Source organism: Ischnura elegans, chromosome 10, assembly GCF_921293095.1.
Source record: "Ischnura elegans chromosome 10, ioIscEleg1.1, whole genome shotgun sequence".
Classification (NCBI taxonomy): Eukaryota; Metazoa; Arthropoda; class Insecta; order Odonata; family Coenagrionidae; genus Ischnura; species Ischnura elegans.
Window position 1 is genome coordinate 22,132,269 of NC_060255.1, and position 19,611 is coordinate 22,151,879.

Here is a 19,611-nt window from a genome sequence, read left to right on the forward strand (position 1 = left end):
ATGAAAGAACAGCGCCAAACACCCGAAAAACAAAACATACAACTTCCACCTACGCACAAACTATTTTCCATTCCATTAAGTTCTCTGTAGTTAAACAAAACCGCAGCTAGAGACAGCAGAACGCAAACAAAACGCCCGAAGGCGCGCAGGGCCAAGCCAGGTGGGCCAACGACAAAAAGACCACTCCTTTCAGAGGAGGGGACGAGTCAACTCCTTATAACCGGCAGGACCAAGCAAACAAACATTGATGAAAACGATGACGCGAGGAGGGATTTTTTCCTTCCAGTCCCTGGTAATTTAATACGTCTGAGAAAACTATTGGCAATTATGCTACCGATACACGATCGAGATGCAGTATCTGCGAAACTGGTATCGGTATCAACCTCTTAAAGACCGTAAATAGCCCTTTAGCAGGAGAGAAACCCAGTTCGGCAACATAATTTCTAGCACACTGTTCCAGAACATCCACACCCTAAGGCAGTCTCCCAGTTCAAGGAACCATCCTCACAATTGCTAAACAATGAAACCGTACTTATCATATTCACATACAAACTGATGATATAAACACTACCCTAAGATGGAACTGAAGGGCATTCTAATTGTGACAACGTATTGCTAAGAAGGAACGAACGGGCCTCGCCAGAACGGTGGAGCCAACCCGCTCGATGACCAAATGCTTAGAAGTTGGACATACGATGATAAAATTTTCGCTGCTGCAATTCCTAGAGATGGAAGCAGGTCGAAACATAATGACTTCCGCGGTTGTAACTCTGAACATTGAATTGCCACTACTGCCCGACACAGACACTCGGGGAGATGCAGCCGGCCGGCCATACTAGTCCCTGGAGACTTGGCTTCGAATCGTCTGCCTTGTGCGGAGGCCACGGTGGGGAATCGAAAGGAGACCTGGCGAATGCAACGCAACGACCGGTTGGCGAGGTTCTTCCTTCCCCGCTTCCCTTCCCACGGCCAAATGTTCACCACCGGGGGAGAAGAGAGCTGTGCAGCGAAGGTGGTCGGCGGAGGAGAGGGGGAGGGAGGGGGGGTTTATGGGAAGTGCGTGACAAAGATCTTGAGGTGGGATGGGAGCATGCGGGAGGGGTTGGCGACCAGACCCAGAACATCATGCAGGCCGGCACAACGGGAGTTGCCGCAGCGGAAAATCTCATGCTAACCCTACCGGCACCATGAAATATCGCTCAGCCTATGTCTAAAGTGCAGTTGGAGAGATTAAAAACGAGGAGACGAGTCAGGGTGATGGACACACTATACAAAGGTAGTCCTACCCATAAGCGTAATATTACCTTAGTAATAATCGATTTCTTTTAACCGCCATCATTTAATGACGAGTATAGGTCCCGGAGTATAGGCCTAACAATGATACGCAAAATTGTTGGCCAAATTTCCGAAAGATTTCGTATATCTACCTAAGGGGTTATTTGCATATTATTTGTTACATATTCTTTGCATAAGCCCTGAATAAGATATAAGAAATACATCGAAACGCTGGCAAACAATTTTGCATATCATTCTCAGACCAATACTCCAAGACGTTAATCGTCATTAAATAATAATAATCACGATTATGAAGGAAAATCAATTCATTTGTACGGTAACACTACTTAAATAATATGGCCTACTGTCGCTCATTTCAAAAGAATTGCGAACTGAAAATTCGCCCTTTTTCGATTGCAGTTCTGAAGGAGTGGAAATTCGAGGATGAATATGATAATTATCATAGTCACTACATGTGAATAATTTGAAAATGCCTACATGGGCAGTATCATAACTCTATGGTATTCTGTCTGTAACAAGGCTACTATTTTCTACACACAAAACATTTCCTTTGTAAATATTCACAAATATTAGACACTGAACTATTCTTGGAAGGTTTTCTAGTGATGTGAAAATGCAATATAAGAAAAAAGATGAAGTTACTTTTCCTTTCAAGATCTTCCTGAGAGACAACATGTAGTCGCCAGGAAATCCCCATCATTATTAGACATCATTATAGAGAATAGTAAGATGGGAACCCAGATGAGAGGCGCAGTTCTACTAACTTGTAAAACATCGGAAAATAAGAGCTTTAATAGAAGCTGGAAGTGGCAAGCTAGCTATACCTATGTGAGAGATTTGAACTATTTTTACGGGCTGACATGAATAAATAGGTTAGTGTGACTATAAGCTTCCTCAAACATATGCAGGATGAATCTTGACAGCAGAAAGATGAGCTTTCCATCATATCCATCAGAAGATTTTTTTTTCTGCAGGCACATAAGAGGAAATAAATAAAAATTAAAATTATTAGTAATCCACAAAGATTTATGACCGGTTTCACCTTTTCAAGGTAATTATCAAGAGGTGAAAAAATTACCTGGGAAACCGGTCATAAATCTTTGTGGAATACAACAAAGTTTAATTTTTATTTATCATGTAAAGATTCCACTAAGTAAGCTCGCCAACCATTGATGTCACACCTAAGAGGAGATTTATTGTTAGTACAATATTTACACAAAATAAATACCATCCCTTCAGTACGGAAAGATCGCCACGCTCCAAAGGAACGCCGATGGAGTTCAATAGGATTAGACAAACTCGATGATGTTGGGAAGTGATAAATTGGCAGCAATGATTGACCTGAGGGGGTGAGGGGGGAAGGTGATTACGTGAGGGTAGGGGAGAAGCCATCCTCGGCGCGGATAGTCATGCACCGTCAGCCGGACATCCCGAGCAGACGGGGAGTCCTTGAGTACGGATGGAGATGGCAGCATTGCCCTTTTGACGGACCGAGAATCCCACACACAGCCAGCCCCAGAGCGCATCCCAGCCGTCAACAAACAACACTGCAATCGCATCGACGGAACACCCATCCGAAAACGTTTCAAGGCTGGATAAGAATAAAGTACCAGCAGCAGCTACTAACCTAATCATCACAACCGCGACCCCCCAAAAACGGCGAGTGCATTTTTGCACCATGGACCGCGAGCAGAACTTCAAAGCACTGGCTTATAATAGTAATACAAGATGAATGAATAAAAAAAATTCGATTGCCACTGACAATCCTGCCCTCGCCCACTTCAGAACTACTCCGAAAATTCGCGGTGCGACAACTTAACATCACCTGCCAAGCATCATTTCCACAGTTTAAAATATTGATACAATACCCCGGGAAAGGCATAGGATGCATCCACTTTGAAATTATACCACTTAATGCAACTGTACACTTGCGATATATTCCGTAAAAACACTCTGCAGGCTAGTCAGAGGTCATTGAATTGAAAAAATTAATTATTTTTATACATCATAACAATTTCAATATACATATTTCGGTAACTACACATGCTTAAAAAGGAAAAGAAGTACATGCACCTATTGATAACTCCAGCCGTTCCACTATTAGGAATTCCGATACGATATGGATTATCTGAAGCGGATGGGGGCAGATATCTCCTCCGAAGGGGCAAAATTAGTTCAAGGTATTTCTTATATTAGCGAACGATGTAATATAAGTGAAAGAGTTTACATGAGACAGGCCCCAATGATATTAATCGCATTTATATCCCGAACGGTCCAAGTCCATGATAAAGATTAAGATACCCGAAAATGACAGTCATTATGTTTAAACTGTTAATTCTAATTACGTTATCTAATTGAATAAATCACGATAACATTCCCGCAAATATTTACCAATAATAATATTTAAAGACCATAATATTCTAAAACAGAAAAATATCGAATGGCTGGTTCGAGGGTACTCCCCTATTTCACTAGCCCCTATTACAGCAACTGCCACACAATACTATCAACATTGAGTATGAGTCGGTCTTTGTGAACACTAATTCCGGTCATCAATTTTCAAAGAAATCAAATGCGTAATGAGACACTAATTAGCAGAGTAACGAAAGAGGGCATTGCAAATTAAAACATCATTAATGTGAAATTCGATGGCTCGATAAACGATGCTGTAAGAATGAATTTGGCAAACAGGATGATCAACCCCGGACAAGACGACAGCTTCCACGAACCTTAAAACGGCTTTTTTCGGAAATTTCTCATCGCACCTTCACTCGCTTCTATAGTCAGCCCTTGTACACCTAACATTCGCGAACACAGAACACGAACAACAATTTACATCTGCGCATAATGAAAGGTAAAACATGAATAAACTTGCGCAACATACCTCACACAACCAAATGGATGTATTGAAATATGCTCCCAAAGATGAATTACTAGATACACACAAAAAACAGAAGGTGCAATAAAATTAAATGGCCATTTATGTAAGTTCCAGGCCACTCCATGCCAAGCAACCACATCGTAAAACCCGTATGCAAAATAATAACGGTCCTTCAGGTATTACGGAGACATGGAAGAGGTGTCTTAAAACTGAAGGTTTGTATTTTCTTGATTCGATTCAAACATCTTATGGAAAGTTAAGTTTATTGACAAGACTAAAAAATATCATTTACTTATCGCAGGTGTTTATTTCCTTTCTAGCTACACATTTATTATTTCAGTAGTTAGGCGAACGTGACTAGAGGCGCAAATTATGCTTGGCGGGAGCTCACATAACCCGCCCTTAACTTACATATTTAAAGCACTGCGGTGTATTTACATATTTAAGATCATAACATGAAGTGAAAGGTGTTAGTGTAAATTAGTGATTACTTATCACAAGGAAAACATCATTGGGAGGTAAGCAGGGTGAAGACTAGATACAATGCTTGAAGTATTACAAGTGTAGGCCGCAACAGCGATCGCAAGCGTGCGATCCACAACGGTAGATATCGTTAGACGGAGAAATGTTATTAAACGAAGGCTAAACATGGGTAGGGCTGGCGAAACGTTCCAACACAACTAAAAAGGCAACAAATATAATTGCTTAGTCAAATAGCAGATGCACTTGGGCGCACAATAAGACAACCTAATACAACTAAAACACTAAACATTGAAAAAAACAAGAGGAACAAAATAAAAATAGGTATCACTGCGGTTTTATGCATATATTAAACAGCATATTCATTATTATTCAGGACTGTGATCGACACGCGGTAACACGAAACCCATTTCCATACAAAAATTTTACCCAGCTCACAGATTAAACAACAAACCGAGGAAAGAGTAGGTACATTAAGATATAATACGCTTCCTATCTTTGTATTTTAATAACACGATAGTGATTCATTCAATTGATTAATCACCGATTTCAATAATCATTCCCCATGATAGATACAAAGTTATAAAAGCATAAAACGGAAAGGAATTTCATCTCTAACTAATCTATCTCATCATTTGGGTATATCACTTCGTCGATAATAATCACACTATAGTAATTTAACCTGAAAGCGATGTTTGTTAGATCTTTGTTTTGGTAAACAGCGAGTTTGGTAAACAAAACAGCTAAAGTACGTATGCCATGCGCGACAATAAACATCATCACACTTGATGAATAACATGATCTCGTGAATTCTACTCCTGCGTTACTTAATAATGATTTAAAATCCATAAGCACCCCCCCAATTATCAATTATTTTTGATTCATAAACTAGGGCATCACGCATTGAAACTTCCTTCGGTTTTTATCCTAAAATATAAATGAAACGATTTTAGTGCATACCGTACCCCCCAACGGATTATCAATTTCTATAAATAAGATAACATGAATCGAGTTAGCAATATATTCACGAGTATAATTGAAAAATCAAAGACGGTTGATCTCAATAGACCACTTGAGATCTCTCTCCATGCATAAATGCAGAAGAAAAAGCACATCAAAATAAAATTTCCAGTTTCTCTCTGAAACCGCATCTACTGAGTCATTGCACGAAATTTAATGAATATCTATTGCACAGACTACTTTCGCAAACAATGCGGCTCACAAAATCTTGAATCCAAGGACAGGAAATATGCATCCAACTTGTGCGAGCAGGTAAAGAGCAAGAAATACAAAATGGTTCAGCTGGATACCTTAAGGAGGCGGTAGAAAGCTGGAGGTTCAGAAAACACCGAGTTGACTCAGCACGCCGGATAAATTTTTCGGACTCCTTTATTCTATTACATTGAACGAAAACGATTTATCGTGTACACTTTCGCCTTTTAAGTCCAGATCATCCATTTACACTTAACTATTCGTTATCTATCATTACAGGCCAAAAAGACTAATGAAAAATTAGCCATGAGAGAGATGTCTAGGTAAAGTAACTGGGACATTACCATTATCATTACCAATCACTACAACAGGAAATAAGGCGTTGGCAAAAGCGAAAATAAAAAATGCGATGAATAATCGTTTACAAGGAGACTAGCACACTAATTTCATAAATTTCAAATATGCAACGCGTTTGAAACTAAATTACATGATTAATAAGGTGCTAAGGAAAATTAATATAACGGACTTATGGGCAGTGGTCCGAACCTTCACCTTATCAGTTTGATATACCTCATCATGAGTCTAAAAAGTTGAAAATTATGCATTCTCCACTTCAAACTTTAAAAATATTGCTCTAGATAACGGAAGCACATATCGCCCAAGAACCTAAATGTCGCGAATGGCTATTGCCATGTACCTAGTTTTCGAGGAGAAGAAATACTGAACAAAAGCGAATTCAATGAAAAAATGACACAAAAACCTTACTTCGAGTTTAAACTACTATCACATTAACGCTGATTCAGCCGAATACAAAATGAATAACAACAATAAGTAAAAATCAAAACAAATCACAGCAAAAACATTGTCATTCGATTCACAGGTTTCCACCGAACATCATCCATTAAGGCCGAACTAGGATATGAGGTAGGAATAAAATAGTACATACCTAGTCGCAGTTCCCCGAAATTTCCACATCCTATCTTCTTTCCGACCCTAAAGTTAGGGCCCACCATCAACACACCCGAACCACTAGAAACACTATGGCGACTACTGTGCATGTTAGTCCTTGTCCCAGCACTTACTCTCGAAACTCGTTTTGTTGGGTCCTCACGAGTATCCTTTTCCCTTTCTCTATCCCTTCCTTCTCGTTTCTGCATACTGAGCGATACACTCAGGCCGAACTAAAAGGATTAGCACTGAAAATGGCTGCTCTTGTCATTGGTACACCTACAGACGAATCTCGCGGCCATGTCACTTCTTGGAGCACTTTTACGGATTCTTCAGATATTCTCCGCCAAAAAATCTTATCCAGAGTTACGGGTATATTGTCTATTAATTATATATCCACATCTTAACGTTTCAACAAAAATGTATGAGTGACAAATGCTATTTACACCTACTGGATCCTGGTTCACGAACCACCCTTTGCCATTTTCCGATCCCCTTTTGGCCCTCGGTTCTGGCCATTAGTCGCGTAGGAATATATGAATCTACTTAAATCTACGGAAGACGGGAAATTCTGTTTCCCAGCCCAGGATATTTATGTAATGTATTACCCTCATTTAATAGTATCCATCCACAATTATGACAGCGAATAATAATGGCATAAGGATTTTTCCCAAAAAATTACTGGTACTAAATTTTGTAGTGGATTCTTTAAGTGAGAGAGTAATGAGGTCTCGGTTCAGCGCCTACTGCGCCTGCGCGGAAGTCGCTTGTGCAGAAGTACTGCATGGTTGTTCCGTCTTTCGAATTCCTTCCTCATTACTTTACAACAATTGTCATTTTTATTTGATTATCTCAATTTAACTATAGGTTGATCCACCGCCGTTTGCACTATATTAATTCAAAGTAATATATTTATCAACTTCGAATAAGCATTCCCGCAGAAGCAACTGTGCGCTCTCTGTTGCTACATTGGATTACTGCATTGAAAACAACGGAATTTGGACAGAATCGAGGGAAATCAAGAATTGATGTGGAAGCTGAATTTGATGGAAAGGTTGTGGTATAAATAGTTTCAATCTTGTGATGTGAAAATAACGAAAACGGATTATTAAGGTAGTAATTTATTCTAGTATTGGTTTCTACTCGAGGAAATCGCTGTCATATGTGGTACAGCCGATACCACTATAGTTCCGTGAGTTTCACGAAGTTTTGTATTGCTAGTGTGCCGAGTAATTCGCGCACATTTCATTTTGAATAGCTGATGAAATTAACCCTTGCCTTTGTTGTTTGAAAATCTTGAGCTTGAGGTACAGATGATACATCATTTTGCTCATTTATCGACAATTATTATTCTTGTTATATCGTATTAAGTCTTCTATCATTTACCCTTCAACCGTATTGGAGTGGCATTTTGATGCCGTTTTAGTGGAAAATGTCCCCAGCGTATCCAATGTTAACTGCTGAGTGACCTCTCCAAGTTTCTTGACTGGCCAAGTTGCGTGGCAAAGGCAGTACCCTCGCCATCTAAGAGGTGCATGCACCCAATGCCAGCTGGCTGTCAATCCGCAGCTTAGTAAAGGACCATAGGATGCTGTATAAATAACTCTACTCTCAGGATGTTGGCGAGTAAATAAAACAAGCTGTTTCCACAAAATATGAAAGTATTATTATAATCACCTATTATCGTTTTTCTACAAAAATATCCCCAGAGAAGATGTACAAATGTGTCACAAATATTTCTTATATTTTGTAATGACATGATAACCCAACTTCGTATCGTCCAGCCTGTATTACAGACACTGCTCTGCAGAAAGTCACTTCTCACACAGTTTCTCAATGAGGAAGTTTGGCCACCATTGGCTGGATCAAACTTCCAAGGCTCATGTGAACACTCACCAATATTATATAATTGTAGAATTCAGGCACATACAATACTCCTTTTAAGTAATCTTAGCTTCTGCCAATCTTTAAATAACAAGGATAGATGATTTAGCATTTTTCCACCACACTCCAGCCGTGTGAAGAGTTACTCAAAGAGGTATTTGTTGAAAATGGGTGACACAATTTTTCACAATGCACAGCTCAAATTTCATCAGACACCTTTCAGACTCAATAAAGCAATGACATAAGCAGACTGGTTTCAGTTTTCAAGATTTAAATCAAAATATATGGCTTAGATGAGTCATTTTTAATAAGGAACATAGCCATAAGCTTCTTATCTTCTCCTACACTACCAAGTCTAGTCTACAAAGCACTTTGTTCCCTCACAAATGCACATCTCTCGTATAATTAACCAGCCTAGTAAATGACACAAAAATGGTTGTGTGAAGGAGGAAAGAGGAGTAATGACTGTATTTTCTCAATGAGGGGATGCATTCACATATTGCTTAACATTATGTACAAAAATACAGACATACATTTATATACAAATTGAATTACAACAATATTAGATATATTCATTCAAATATAACAGTACAGGCATAATCTTTGCAACATATTTCAACTTAGCAGTTTTCCCCCAGGGATTGTGCTTCATAAAGTGGGCTTTCAATAAATAAGAAGGGAAACAACCAACAGATGATTAAAAAAAGCATAAGAACACAGGGCCAATGAACATACACTCATACACATACAACTTCATTCAGAAAAATAGATTTACAAATCCATATCTCAGACAAAAATCATCAATAACAGCATTCATCCTCTCACTGAAACTATTGGCAGAATTTTCATACATCACCAGAACTACCTGCACCCTGTGGTTTTGACTTGCGAGGGCTCTGCAATCCACTACTACCTCCACTGCCACCAGTACCAAAACCAATGTTCATAGAAAACGGAAAATCGCCATTTGGTCGTGGCAGCTTTTTCATGATCTTTCCTGATGTAATGAGTCTTCCAAAACCTTCCTGGTGGGCAAAAGCATACCCTGATCGAATCGAACGTCTCGTCTTTCGTGTTGAAGGAGTTCTCAGCACATCTTGAGATTGTCTTGACCTGTAAAGACAATAATAGTTAGTTCATTTAATTTTTGCAGGAGCTTCAATCATTCAATCAGCCAGCATTAACATAAACAAAACTTGTGAAAAATCATTTGCTTCAACCAGGAATTGAAAATTAATCTCCCCGGCTTAAGCCAGGTGCTCTAACCTTTGCAGCTACCTAAACATCATCTTCCCCAGGGATTTTTGAGTCTCAAGAGAGTTTTAGTGAGTCTACAAGAGTTTGCCATTGACTAGTTCACTGTTAATTCCTACTTTGTATATATGATTGTTGCCCACAACCAATTCTAAAGAAAAGAAAAAATTCAAGGAATAGCTACCCTCACACGGATTTGCTAAAAACAGAGATGTCTTAGAATCTTGTAAAAGAGAAAAATCTCCAGCTGTCCAGCTCCAAAATGTCCAGCAAGTCCATGTTATAAGTTATTAATCCATGAGTAGCAAATCTCTCGATTGAATATGGACCACATTCAAATGGAAATTTTTTATGTATAATGATACCGTCAATTACAAGTTGATACACTTTCCTTATATAACTCAATCAACTATAATCAGATATAACTATAATCAACTGAACTCCAGTTTATACTTAAACTGGAGTTCAGTTGATAGAGTGTCCATCTAAGACAGAAAAATCTGCACCTTTTTCTGGTTCTACATTTCTTATTTGTCTGCTGAGGTTCTTGGAAAAGGGACAGATTGTGGACAGCCTTCACCTCAGTTCAAGTTTTTATTTGGTATTTCAACTGCTTCTGCAAGGAGCCATGGATGAAGCCTTTCCTCAGAAGATAACTGAAGTTTTTGAAAACAGGATTTCTTGTTTTGGTTCCTCCAAATAATTCTTTAAGTAATGGTTGAAACCTTCAACTGCCTCTATCTCCTGGCTTTCTCTTGATCCCACATCTGGGATTTGAGTGCTCTGCAAGTTGATCCAATGTACCTGTATCCATGACAGCAGATAATGGAATAGATGTCCTCAATGGATGCTTTTCATTCATCGACACAAGTCGACTTACGTCGCGGTTTTCATGCTCCATTCTACGTGTGTCACCGACTGTTGTGACACAAGTCAACAAACGATTACGCGCAGGAATAGGAGGGTTATAAACAGTTTCCGTGAGTCGTCGCATGAATGGAAAGCACCCATTGGAGTTTTTGTGGAGGTCCTTTGGCCTTACACTGGAAGTTGACTGTTTTCTTCATAGGCTTGAACCTCTTGGTTTCCTCGGTTTCAGATGGTTCTCCTAGAGACCATTGTCATGTAAGGAGTACGTAGTAGCTTGACCTGCTGATTTTATGCCTCTCTTGTTTTTAGGGATCTTTAAAGGAACAAGTTAACTTCTCCTCTCGTAACAATTCATGATGAAAGACCACAGGTAAAATTTTGTCAGTGGGAATACTGTGAGCAGATGCTCCTTCTCAGATGAAAATGTGGTTTCATTGGTATGTTTTTGATGAATCATTTCCCAAATCAGGGTCAAACCTTTTGTATAGGATTGTGGTAGCACATGTACTTATCCGTTAGTCTTCTTTGAGTAAAAAGTGTGGACTAGCATGCCATTTTCTTCCCTGGTTACAAGCTCATCCAAGAAAAGTTTATTTTTCTTCTCTACATCCACAGTGAAGCAGATGGCCATGAATAGGCGAAGGAGCTTGGACGATTCTTCCTTTCTGTGTAGCTAAATTACAAATGTAAACAGAGTATAGATAGAAGATAAACAAATTCAGTCTCAAACGAAAGGCTTCTCATGCTTTTTCTTCCAGATTTCCTATGGGAAGTTGGCCGTGTCACCGTTGACCTTCCACATAGTGATCCCACCTTCCTTCCTTCTGCTGGACGAATTCTCCGTTTCTCTTGAAGTAGCTGTTCTTCAGGCAAACCTCCACCAGGTTGGATAATTTATGACCTTGCTTTGTTTGACAGGGCATGAGCAGCTTGAATTGTTTTTTCCACTCAGAAGCTGCAGAAGAGGGATTCGATTAATCTCACAAAGGGTTGAATACTCTCTGCGAGGAATATGGCCAATTTGATGGCTGGAATGACTATGAGCATTCCTTCTTCGTGGACCTTAGGTACATGGCCCATAGACTAGTCTGTTTAGGTGCAGATACTCTAGGCGTTTGCTTTTCTTCTGTATAAAGAGAGATGAAACACAGCATAGCTTTTTTGGTACCCATCTCCCTAGATCTTGATGCTACAGGATGAGAATAGGCAATATGGGATAAATATATCCCAGACAGTGGCGCAGCGAGGGGGGTTTTGGGGGTTAAAACCCCCCCCAGAGCTCAGAGAAATTTTTTAATTTAATCTATGTTACTTAATGGATTAGTATTACTTACGTAAAAGTCTTATAATTAATCAAATATCCCTCAGAAAGCCGTAGAACTCGCCATTGGGAACCATTAATCTTAAAAATTTTCTGGAGGAGGGCCCCCGCAACTCCCACTTACCCTGGTGGGTATGCAATACCCCAACACCCACAAGTATTAGTTGCGCCTAAAACCCCCCTAGCCTTAATTTTTGGCTGCGCCCATGGTCCCAGACAATGGCACATATATTCTAAAGCCAGTCAGAAGCTATATGTAAACGCTGGTGGAGAATATACCTAACCAACTATAATCATCTAATAGGCAAAGTGGTGGCTATGGAGGAAAATAGTGAAGAAAGGAAGGAAAAATAAGGATGAGCTCAACATACATGTTGATAGTGGAAAAGAATTTATGGGATGAAATGATGAGGAGGCAATGAGTGCTGGAATTGAGGAATGAGGAGATTGTAGAATTGATGATGTGTAAATGAAAAGACATTAGTCAACTAAGAAAAGAATAGAACTTAGGATAGAATGATAGACACTTGCATTTTTACCTAAGAGCACATTATCTGGATTTCTGCTACCTTGTGATTCTACCTGCATTGATAGACTACCTATGCATAGACAGATGGTCAATTATAATGATTATCACTATAAGTCTAAATGTTAATGTAATATCTGTACAGGAAGCCCTCTTTCCCTAAAAAAAACTTCTGGCTATGACATTGAAAAATTAAAGGGAAAATGCTAAAAACAAAAGGAGAGGACAGTTAGTTAACCAGAATAGTTTCATGATTGATCTCAACAAAGCATAAAGTACAGCCTGATATTGATTGGTTACCAAGGATAAGGTTCCTTTGAAAAGGGTCTCCTAGGATAGTATTTAGCAAGTGAGCTTTGCTGCAGCAGTTATGCAGCCCTAAAATTATACCAGAATGATTTTTATTTCATATTTTATACAAATTTCTACTGCCCAAGCATGATATTTAGCCCCATATGATGAGAAAAAAATAACTGCTTTAAACCATGAAACTATAATTTTAAAATGATTTTTGCAATCACGTTCCATTCAAGATACTAAAATAGTGTATGCTGTGATCCATGGACTATGGAGACTATAGCCCTGCAAAATGCCTCCCTAAGTCACTATCTTTCTCTTGGCTGGCAATAGCTGGAATGAATAAACTCTAGCCTCCAGTTAACCAAGTGTGGCTGTGCTCAACCGCTCAATTGACTCCACGGTCAACCACCGAGCATGAGCTAATTTGGGTGAGTTAGAAGCTGCTTCGACATTCACTTGAGTACAGAGTACGGCCCATTTTTCCTTCAAAAAGCATGGATTGTTAAATGACTCACTAGCAGGCAACTGATTGTGGTCTCCTACAATGGCCATTTTGCTGGGCTATAATGGAGAGGGAGGTCAAAACACAGTAATGGGCAATGTGTATAATCCAGTCACAGTAATTTTCTTAGCATTTTCGACTCTGCTTTCCTTGCCATTCATTGTATGCATCTTTGACCCTAATGAAATAATCATTGCTTTCCGGTGAAAAAGGATTGGAAAGGAAGAAAGTTAGTGAATAAGGGATAGTTTATGAGGAATGACTGAGGAAATGACGGATGCATAATCTAACTTGGGGTTAATCGAAGAATAAGAAATTGGGAATCTGTAGTAGTAACATCCTTTGTAATAGATTTTCCTGATTGAAACTCTGAAGATTTCCTCAATAAGTTTCTTTAAAAAAATCCTCAAATTATTACCTTCTGAAATTAAAATTTACGCTTTATAAAAACATTTTTGCATATCAATTCCTCACGAGTGTTGAGACTTCCCCTTTTTTCGGCTCACCCCCTTTAATGGAGATATTATTCCCCCATAAACAAATGATGACTCATCCACCCTCTTCCAAAAATTTTACCTGCATATATATACATATATTAAGATAATAGTATATTTATTGCAGGTACTGCTATTCCTCCATTTAACTGATATCTTGGGCAATTTATTATAATACTTCTATTTTTGAAACATTCCCCAACATACTCGTAAGAGCACCCCAGAATTTCAAAGGAATATTTTGACCCCTTACTGTAGGCACCCCACTAGTCTTTTTCATTATTATTAGGTACTAACTGAACTAATTACAAAAATCAACAATCAATGCCAGAGATGCTGAATCTTCCTTTGATGTTCATGAATGATGCTGAGAAGAAAACTAAAAAAACTATGCAATAAGGATGCACTCCAGCAATAACTTCTTCAGAAGAGTTATCAGTATGAATCATCATCACCAGTAGGCTGGATAATAGAAAGTCTGAAGCTGAAGCTTCAGCCATAAAACACAAGCAAAATTGCACTCTACCCATATTACTTACCTCAGAGATGCTAATCGCTGTTTCAATCTGACCCTGTCTGATAATGTCGGTCTAACATCTACAAAATAAAATCTCCACGCTAGAACTGGAAGCATCAGGATGATCACTGTAAGTAACGTTGTAAACCAAAATGTTGCACCACTCATTGCCTAAAAAAAGGGGAAAAAGAAATCAGCGTATCAACTTCTCTTACGTGGACAAGTGAGGTTGCATTGCACCAAGCAAAATATTTGAGGAATGGTAGCTTATACATTAAATATTTTAATTTGATCTCATTTTTTATTGTCAATGCTAAGTTGCATCATATTTTCTAGAATATTAAAATACCGAATTTTTATTTATTTTTGATAAAATCTTTTCCAATTCACAAGTTGATAGATTACAGACCGAGAAAGAACACATGAATCCAGCAAACAAAATTTTGAAACTAACAATATGACTCAATCATACATCAAGTGGGTAATAGTAGAACTGTCTGTATCTTTGAAATATCAATCCCCATCAACTCGCCCAAATTTTCACATCAGAGAGAATAAATAATGGAATGAAACACTCCTAAAAGGTCACATTTTAAATTTCCCTTTATGATTTATGAAAGATGATGATTCAAAATACATGATGATGCTGTTTCCAAGAATGATGGATCCATCACTCTGAAATAATGTGAAGAGTTCTCCGCATTGCCAACGGGTCAGGAGCTGCATTACTGTTGACGTTTCGATGGCCCTCTCTGCCCTGAGGACAATGGTCACTCGTAGTCCTTAGGATGATGGTTGAGTTGGACATCGAAACGCAGACAGTAATACAGTTCTTCACCCAGTGGCTATCCCGAGAACTCTTATTGCAGTCTATATGACAGGAAAGTGCCAAATCTTTCTTCACTCTCTAATAATTCAACTTTTTTGTCACAAAGAGCTGACAAGCTGGCTATGCAATTCATTTCACTGCTTTTTCTAACTCATGACAGGTAATGGAAAATATTTTACCAGAGAAAAGGACCCTAAAGTCTCGCAGGTAGCCAATGAGAGTAGTGATGGCATAAACGACTCTTTTTGTGGAGCAGCCTCACCGCTCACAGCACACTTCAGAGAGCCGCTCGCACAGTGCGACTCAGCAGTGTTTCTGTGTTGTGGGGAGGGTGAAGAGGGGAGTGGAAGAAAGGGACGGGAAGGTGGCGAGGAGGGATTTCTGAACAAACATTGCCGATACGTTAAATCTTTCATGGATTATGGACAAAATATTCCGTCTTCTGTGCTTATAGATGACGACAATTTTAAAAATTCCGTTGTATCAAAATACTCCCTCCTAAACTACATGATCATTTAAACAATTCATAATTCTTTTCCTCGATTAATCTCAGTTGTTTGTGTTAGGACAAATTTTCATTTTTGTCTCGTATTATTTTCATAAATTTGCAGTTGATGAAAACGTCATTCATCATTCATTGAAAAATCATTCATCGCCTGATGATGCGCCCTGTGACGGACGCAAAAGCTTGCGAGACAAAGCGCAACACGCAGCTGCAACCGTAAGCCATTAGCAACGTTACACATGAGCATCTTCAACCCTTTTTCTGTCGCGATGCTAGGAAATCGCAGGAGAGAGAATTACGATAAGGGTCGTGAGATTCTTTAGAGCAATATCCAGTCAATGAATCAGGAGAATATTTCAAGCGACGTGAAAAGGTGAGCAGTGGGCTCCATGCGAAAAGTGCTATGTGGTCCCTTTGACCCGCCAAACGTGCAATGTGCCTCACACGGAAAATGTGTGCGGAGGGAGTCACGTGTGCATGGATTCTGATTGCCATTGCTCGTGACTCCAACGTGGACAGTGTGCGTGAATCAGTGGCACAGCGAAGGGGGGTTTTTGGGGGATAAAACCCACCCACCCCCCCCCCCAGAGCTGAGAGAAACTTTTAAGTTTAATCCATTTTACTTAATTGGATTGATATAACTAATAGAATAGTGTAAGGATGAATAAAATATCCCTCAGAAAGCCATAAAACTCACCATTTTGAACCATTTATCTTAAAATTCCGCAATTTATTAAGCTCACACCTACCGCTTATCCTGGAGGGTATTCCATACCCCCACACATCCCGGTATTAGTTGCACCTAAACCCCCCCCAGCCTTAATTCCTAACTGTGCCCCTGGCGTGGATGGAGTCGTGAGCGCCGGGAGTCTGACTTCGCCTCGCATAACGCCAGCGCACAGTGTGCGCATGGAGTACGACTCCTACCGCACACAACTCCAACACGCACAGGCACGTAGGAAGTCATGAGCGCCGGGAGTCTGACTTCGCCTTGCATAACTCCAGCACACAGTGTGCACCGAGAGAGTCATGTGCGGAGGAAGTCGTGGCTCACTAAATAAGACTCCCTCACCTCACAGCTCAATCTGCTGAGTCGCACATTTGAACTGACTCACTCGCACGGTGCTCATCACTAAATGAGAGGCCTGTTGGGATTTCAGCAGCCCTTTGCTAAATCCCCATCTCAAAAAATTTACAGCTTCATAACTATGAGTAGTAGGTACATACCTCTTAATCTGAGATAGTCTTACCTTGGTCAGTGATCCAACATAACTTCCTCCAATGACATGATTATAAAAAAACTGCAGAATGAAGTATGAAATGAGTGATCCCCAAATGGTTATATGGTTCACGAATGTCCAGTAAGAGGTATCTAGTGCAATCTGTAAATGAAAAAATGTAAGAGAAACATTAGAAATAATTACTAGAAAATAAATTTCAAAATTATACACAACCAGTGCATGTATATTTCAAGAGTCCCTTAGAAAAACTAAAAGCAAAATTTTGGATTTGTTAAATGCTGGATTTAAATATCCTCTTCTTCACCTGGGTACTTATTCTGGTTCTTTCCAAGCTACAGGTTAGCTGCAGCTAATATTAAATAGTCAGTAGAAGGCAATACAACAATAGGAACAAAAGTCACTTGTTTTAAGTTAGTGGTGGCAAATAATTTAAAATAAACTATTTGGACTGCTTGTGGCATCATATGCTCAGCAGCCCATACCACCTTTTCTGGTATAGTCCACAAATTACCACAGGGGAGAATGACGCCTCGGTAGCTTAACTGGCTAAAGCACTCGGTCGGAAATCGGGGGATCTGGGTTCGAATCCTGGTCAAGGCGAATGATTTTTTCTCTGTGGATTTTTCGCACAATTTGTGCATTGCAGGTGACTCCCATAAAGTTATCACCGTGGCTAGCCCCAGTATACTTAAATCAGGCAAATAATAGTCAGGATGAACGAGCCCTGGATTCAATCCAATTTCTACATGCCACATACACGAAGTACTTCCAGTATGTCATCTACTAACAATAAGAAATTCTTTTCCCAGGAGAGTTTTCAATCGTTCAGATAGGAAGACATGTCATGTTCTGGATATGAATTCTATGTTTTGCTTTGCTAAGGAACTAGAGGCCATGCTCTGCCAACAATGTTGTTACATATGCCCTCGTATGTTATACCACAAAGTAGTCAAACTAGTTAAAACATTTTGCATGAAAAGGAAGATCCTGCTTTGAATTGTGATAATGGAAAATATTAATAGTTGTATATTTTCCACATTTTAGTGCACTTGCACTTCATTTATATGACTAAATGTATCCTAATATGGAAATTTTCTGCCTTTTAGCAGCACTTTTGATTACCCCAATATGGCATGTACGTCCCACATCTAAATTTTACAAACTTAATAAAATTTTAAATTGTATTGTAAATCCAAAAGATTGAATTGTTAATGTTTTAAAGATTCTCGAGCATAGCTTCTAGAGGCCTTCTTAATGCGCATGTATTTTGCATTCCATAGTTACGACAACACAAGTCACTATGTTTGACGCATCACTCATAATGTCGTAGTTCTTGACAAAATGAGAATCACAAACAGACATCACCTGTGGTATTTTAACTTCAGCGTAGGGTCAAAGCATGTTAATAAAATCATGTTGCATATGCATGATAAGTATACACTGATATGTTTTAATGATTGGCACCCTATGGCTTTAAATAATTATGCATGGATAATCAAGCAACTTCCACACCTCTACTTATTCATCATATGCTACGTTTACCAAACGAGCTGAGTTTGGGCTGAATTCAGACTGATTTGAATGAAGAAACTGAGCTGACTTGACACGTTGGATGGATTTAACTCATCAATCTCATAGTTAACATAAACAAAGGTGGCCATTGGTAGGATGTTATCGTTGCTAATCATTTCACTAAAAATAATTGGATTTGTACGTTCAAAGCCACCTTTGAACATTTTTTCCTCATTTTCGAGCAAAACTGTATGCCATGGATAATTCCACACAAAATGACAGTGTCTTAAATTTTTGTAGAATGACAAAGAAGAATCACTATGCTAAATTGAGTTGGATCAGATGTGTTTACTGTTTACCTTTCAGGCAGGCCCTGTGCCAAAATTACACTATAGTTTTGAAAGTGAACTACGTGAGCCCTCTCTCTGAGTAGTCTAGTGCATCACTCTGTATACCAACTCAGGCCGAATCAGCCAGTCCAATCTCAGCTGGATTTGTAAACATAGTGATAAGGCTAGGAGGACAGATATCTGTTTGGGTACATGGATGGGAAGCATAGTACCACCTTAGGTGTACCACCCCATGATCCTGTTTAGTGCTCAAACAGATAGCGACTGAAGCATTCTGGAGACTTCCAATGGTCATAGTCAACAGTCTTAACTGTAAGCATTTGGGGAGTGGCCCTATATCCCCACTAGTTGTTCAGAAGAGGATATCATATGCATTGGAAAAGCAATCGATGAGCAATCACTTTAAGTAAAGGATTTACTAGTCACTCAACATTTTTAACTCTACATTATAAAAGTAAATTACCAATGCACTGGATAAAATTCCTGGAGATTTAATTTAGAGTTATTTTTTTTTAGTTTAGAAAAAATATACAGGCAAAATCAAGCAAAGGACATTTGGATCCCTTAAATAATGCTGTAAAATATCCAGTATGCACAAAAAATACTTGAAAACATTCTATTATCCAATCCCAGGCTCTGTACAATCCCCAAGGTATAGGAATATTCATGTAACTCTATCAAAACAAATT

The 19,611-nt window shown here is 39.1% G+C and overlaps 2 protein-coding genes across 9 annotated transcripts in view; both read right to left on the bottom strand.

Moving 5' to 3' along the window:
• The window catches only part of LOC124166370 (casein kinase I), a 230,067-nt gene extending 222,751 nt beyond the window's left edge, over positions 1 to 7,316 (bottom strand). The window contains exon 1 of one of the 4 annotated variants that reach the window (XM_046543863.1): positions 6,816 to 7,315. In XM_046543863.1, the coding sequence (XP_046399819.1) occupies positions 6,816 to 7,026 (211 nt within the window). In that variant the 5' untranslated portion in view covers positions 7,027 to 7,315. Of the gene's footprint in view, positions 1 to 6,815 lie in introns of all 4 variants that reach the window. The other 3 variants (XM_046543864.1, XM_046543866.1, XM_046543865.1) reach the window with 3 other exon arrangements.
• A 1,144-nt stretch (positions 7,317 to 8,460) lies between these two features.
• The window catches only part of LOC124166367 (probable phospholipid-transporting ATPase IM), a 567,585-nt gene continuing 556,434 nt past the window's right edge, over positions 8,461 to 19,611 (bottom strand). For all 5 annotated transcript variants that reach the window (XM_046543855.1, XM_046543854.1, XM_046543858.1 and 2 more), the window contains 3 exons: positions 17,070 to 17,201; positions 14,508 to 14,656; positions 8,461 to 9,814 (listed from right to left, as the gene is read on the bottom strand). In XM_046543855.1, the coding sequence (XP_046399811.1) occupies positions 9,547 to 9,814; positions 14,508 to 14,656; positions 17,070 to 17,201 (549 nt within the window). In that variant the 3' untranslated portion in view covers positions 8,461 to 9,546. The remainder of the gene's footprint in view (positions 9,815 to 14,507; positions 14,657 to 17,069; positions 17,202 to 19,611) is intronic.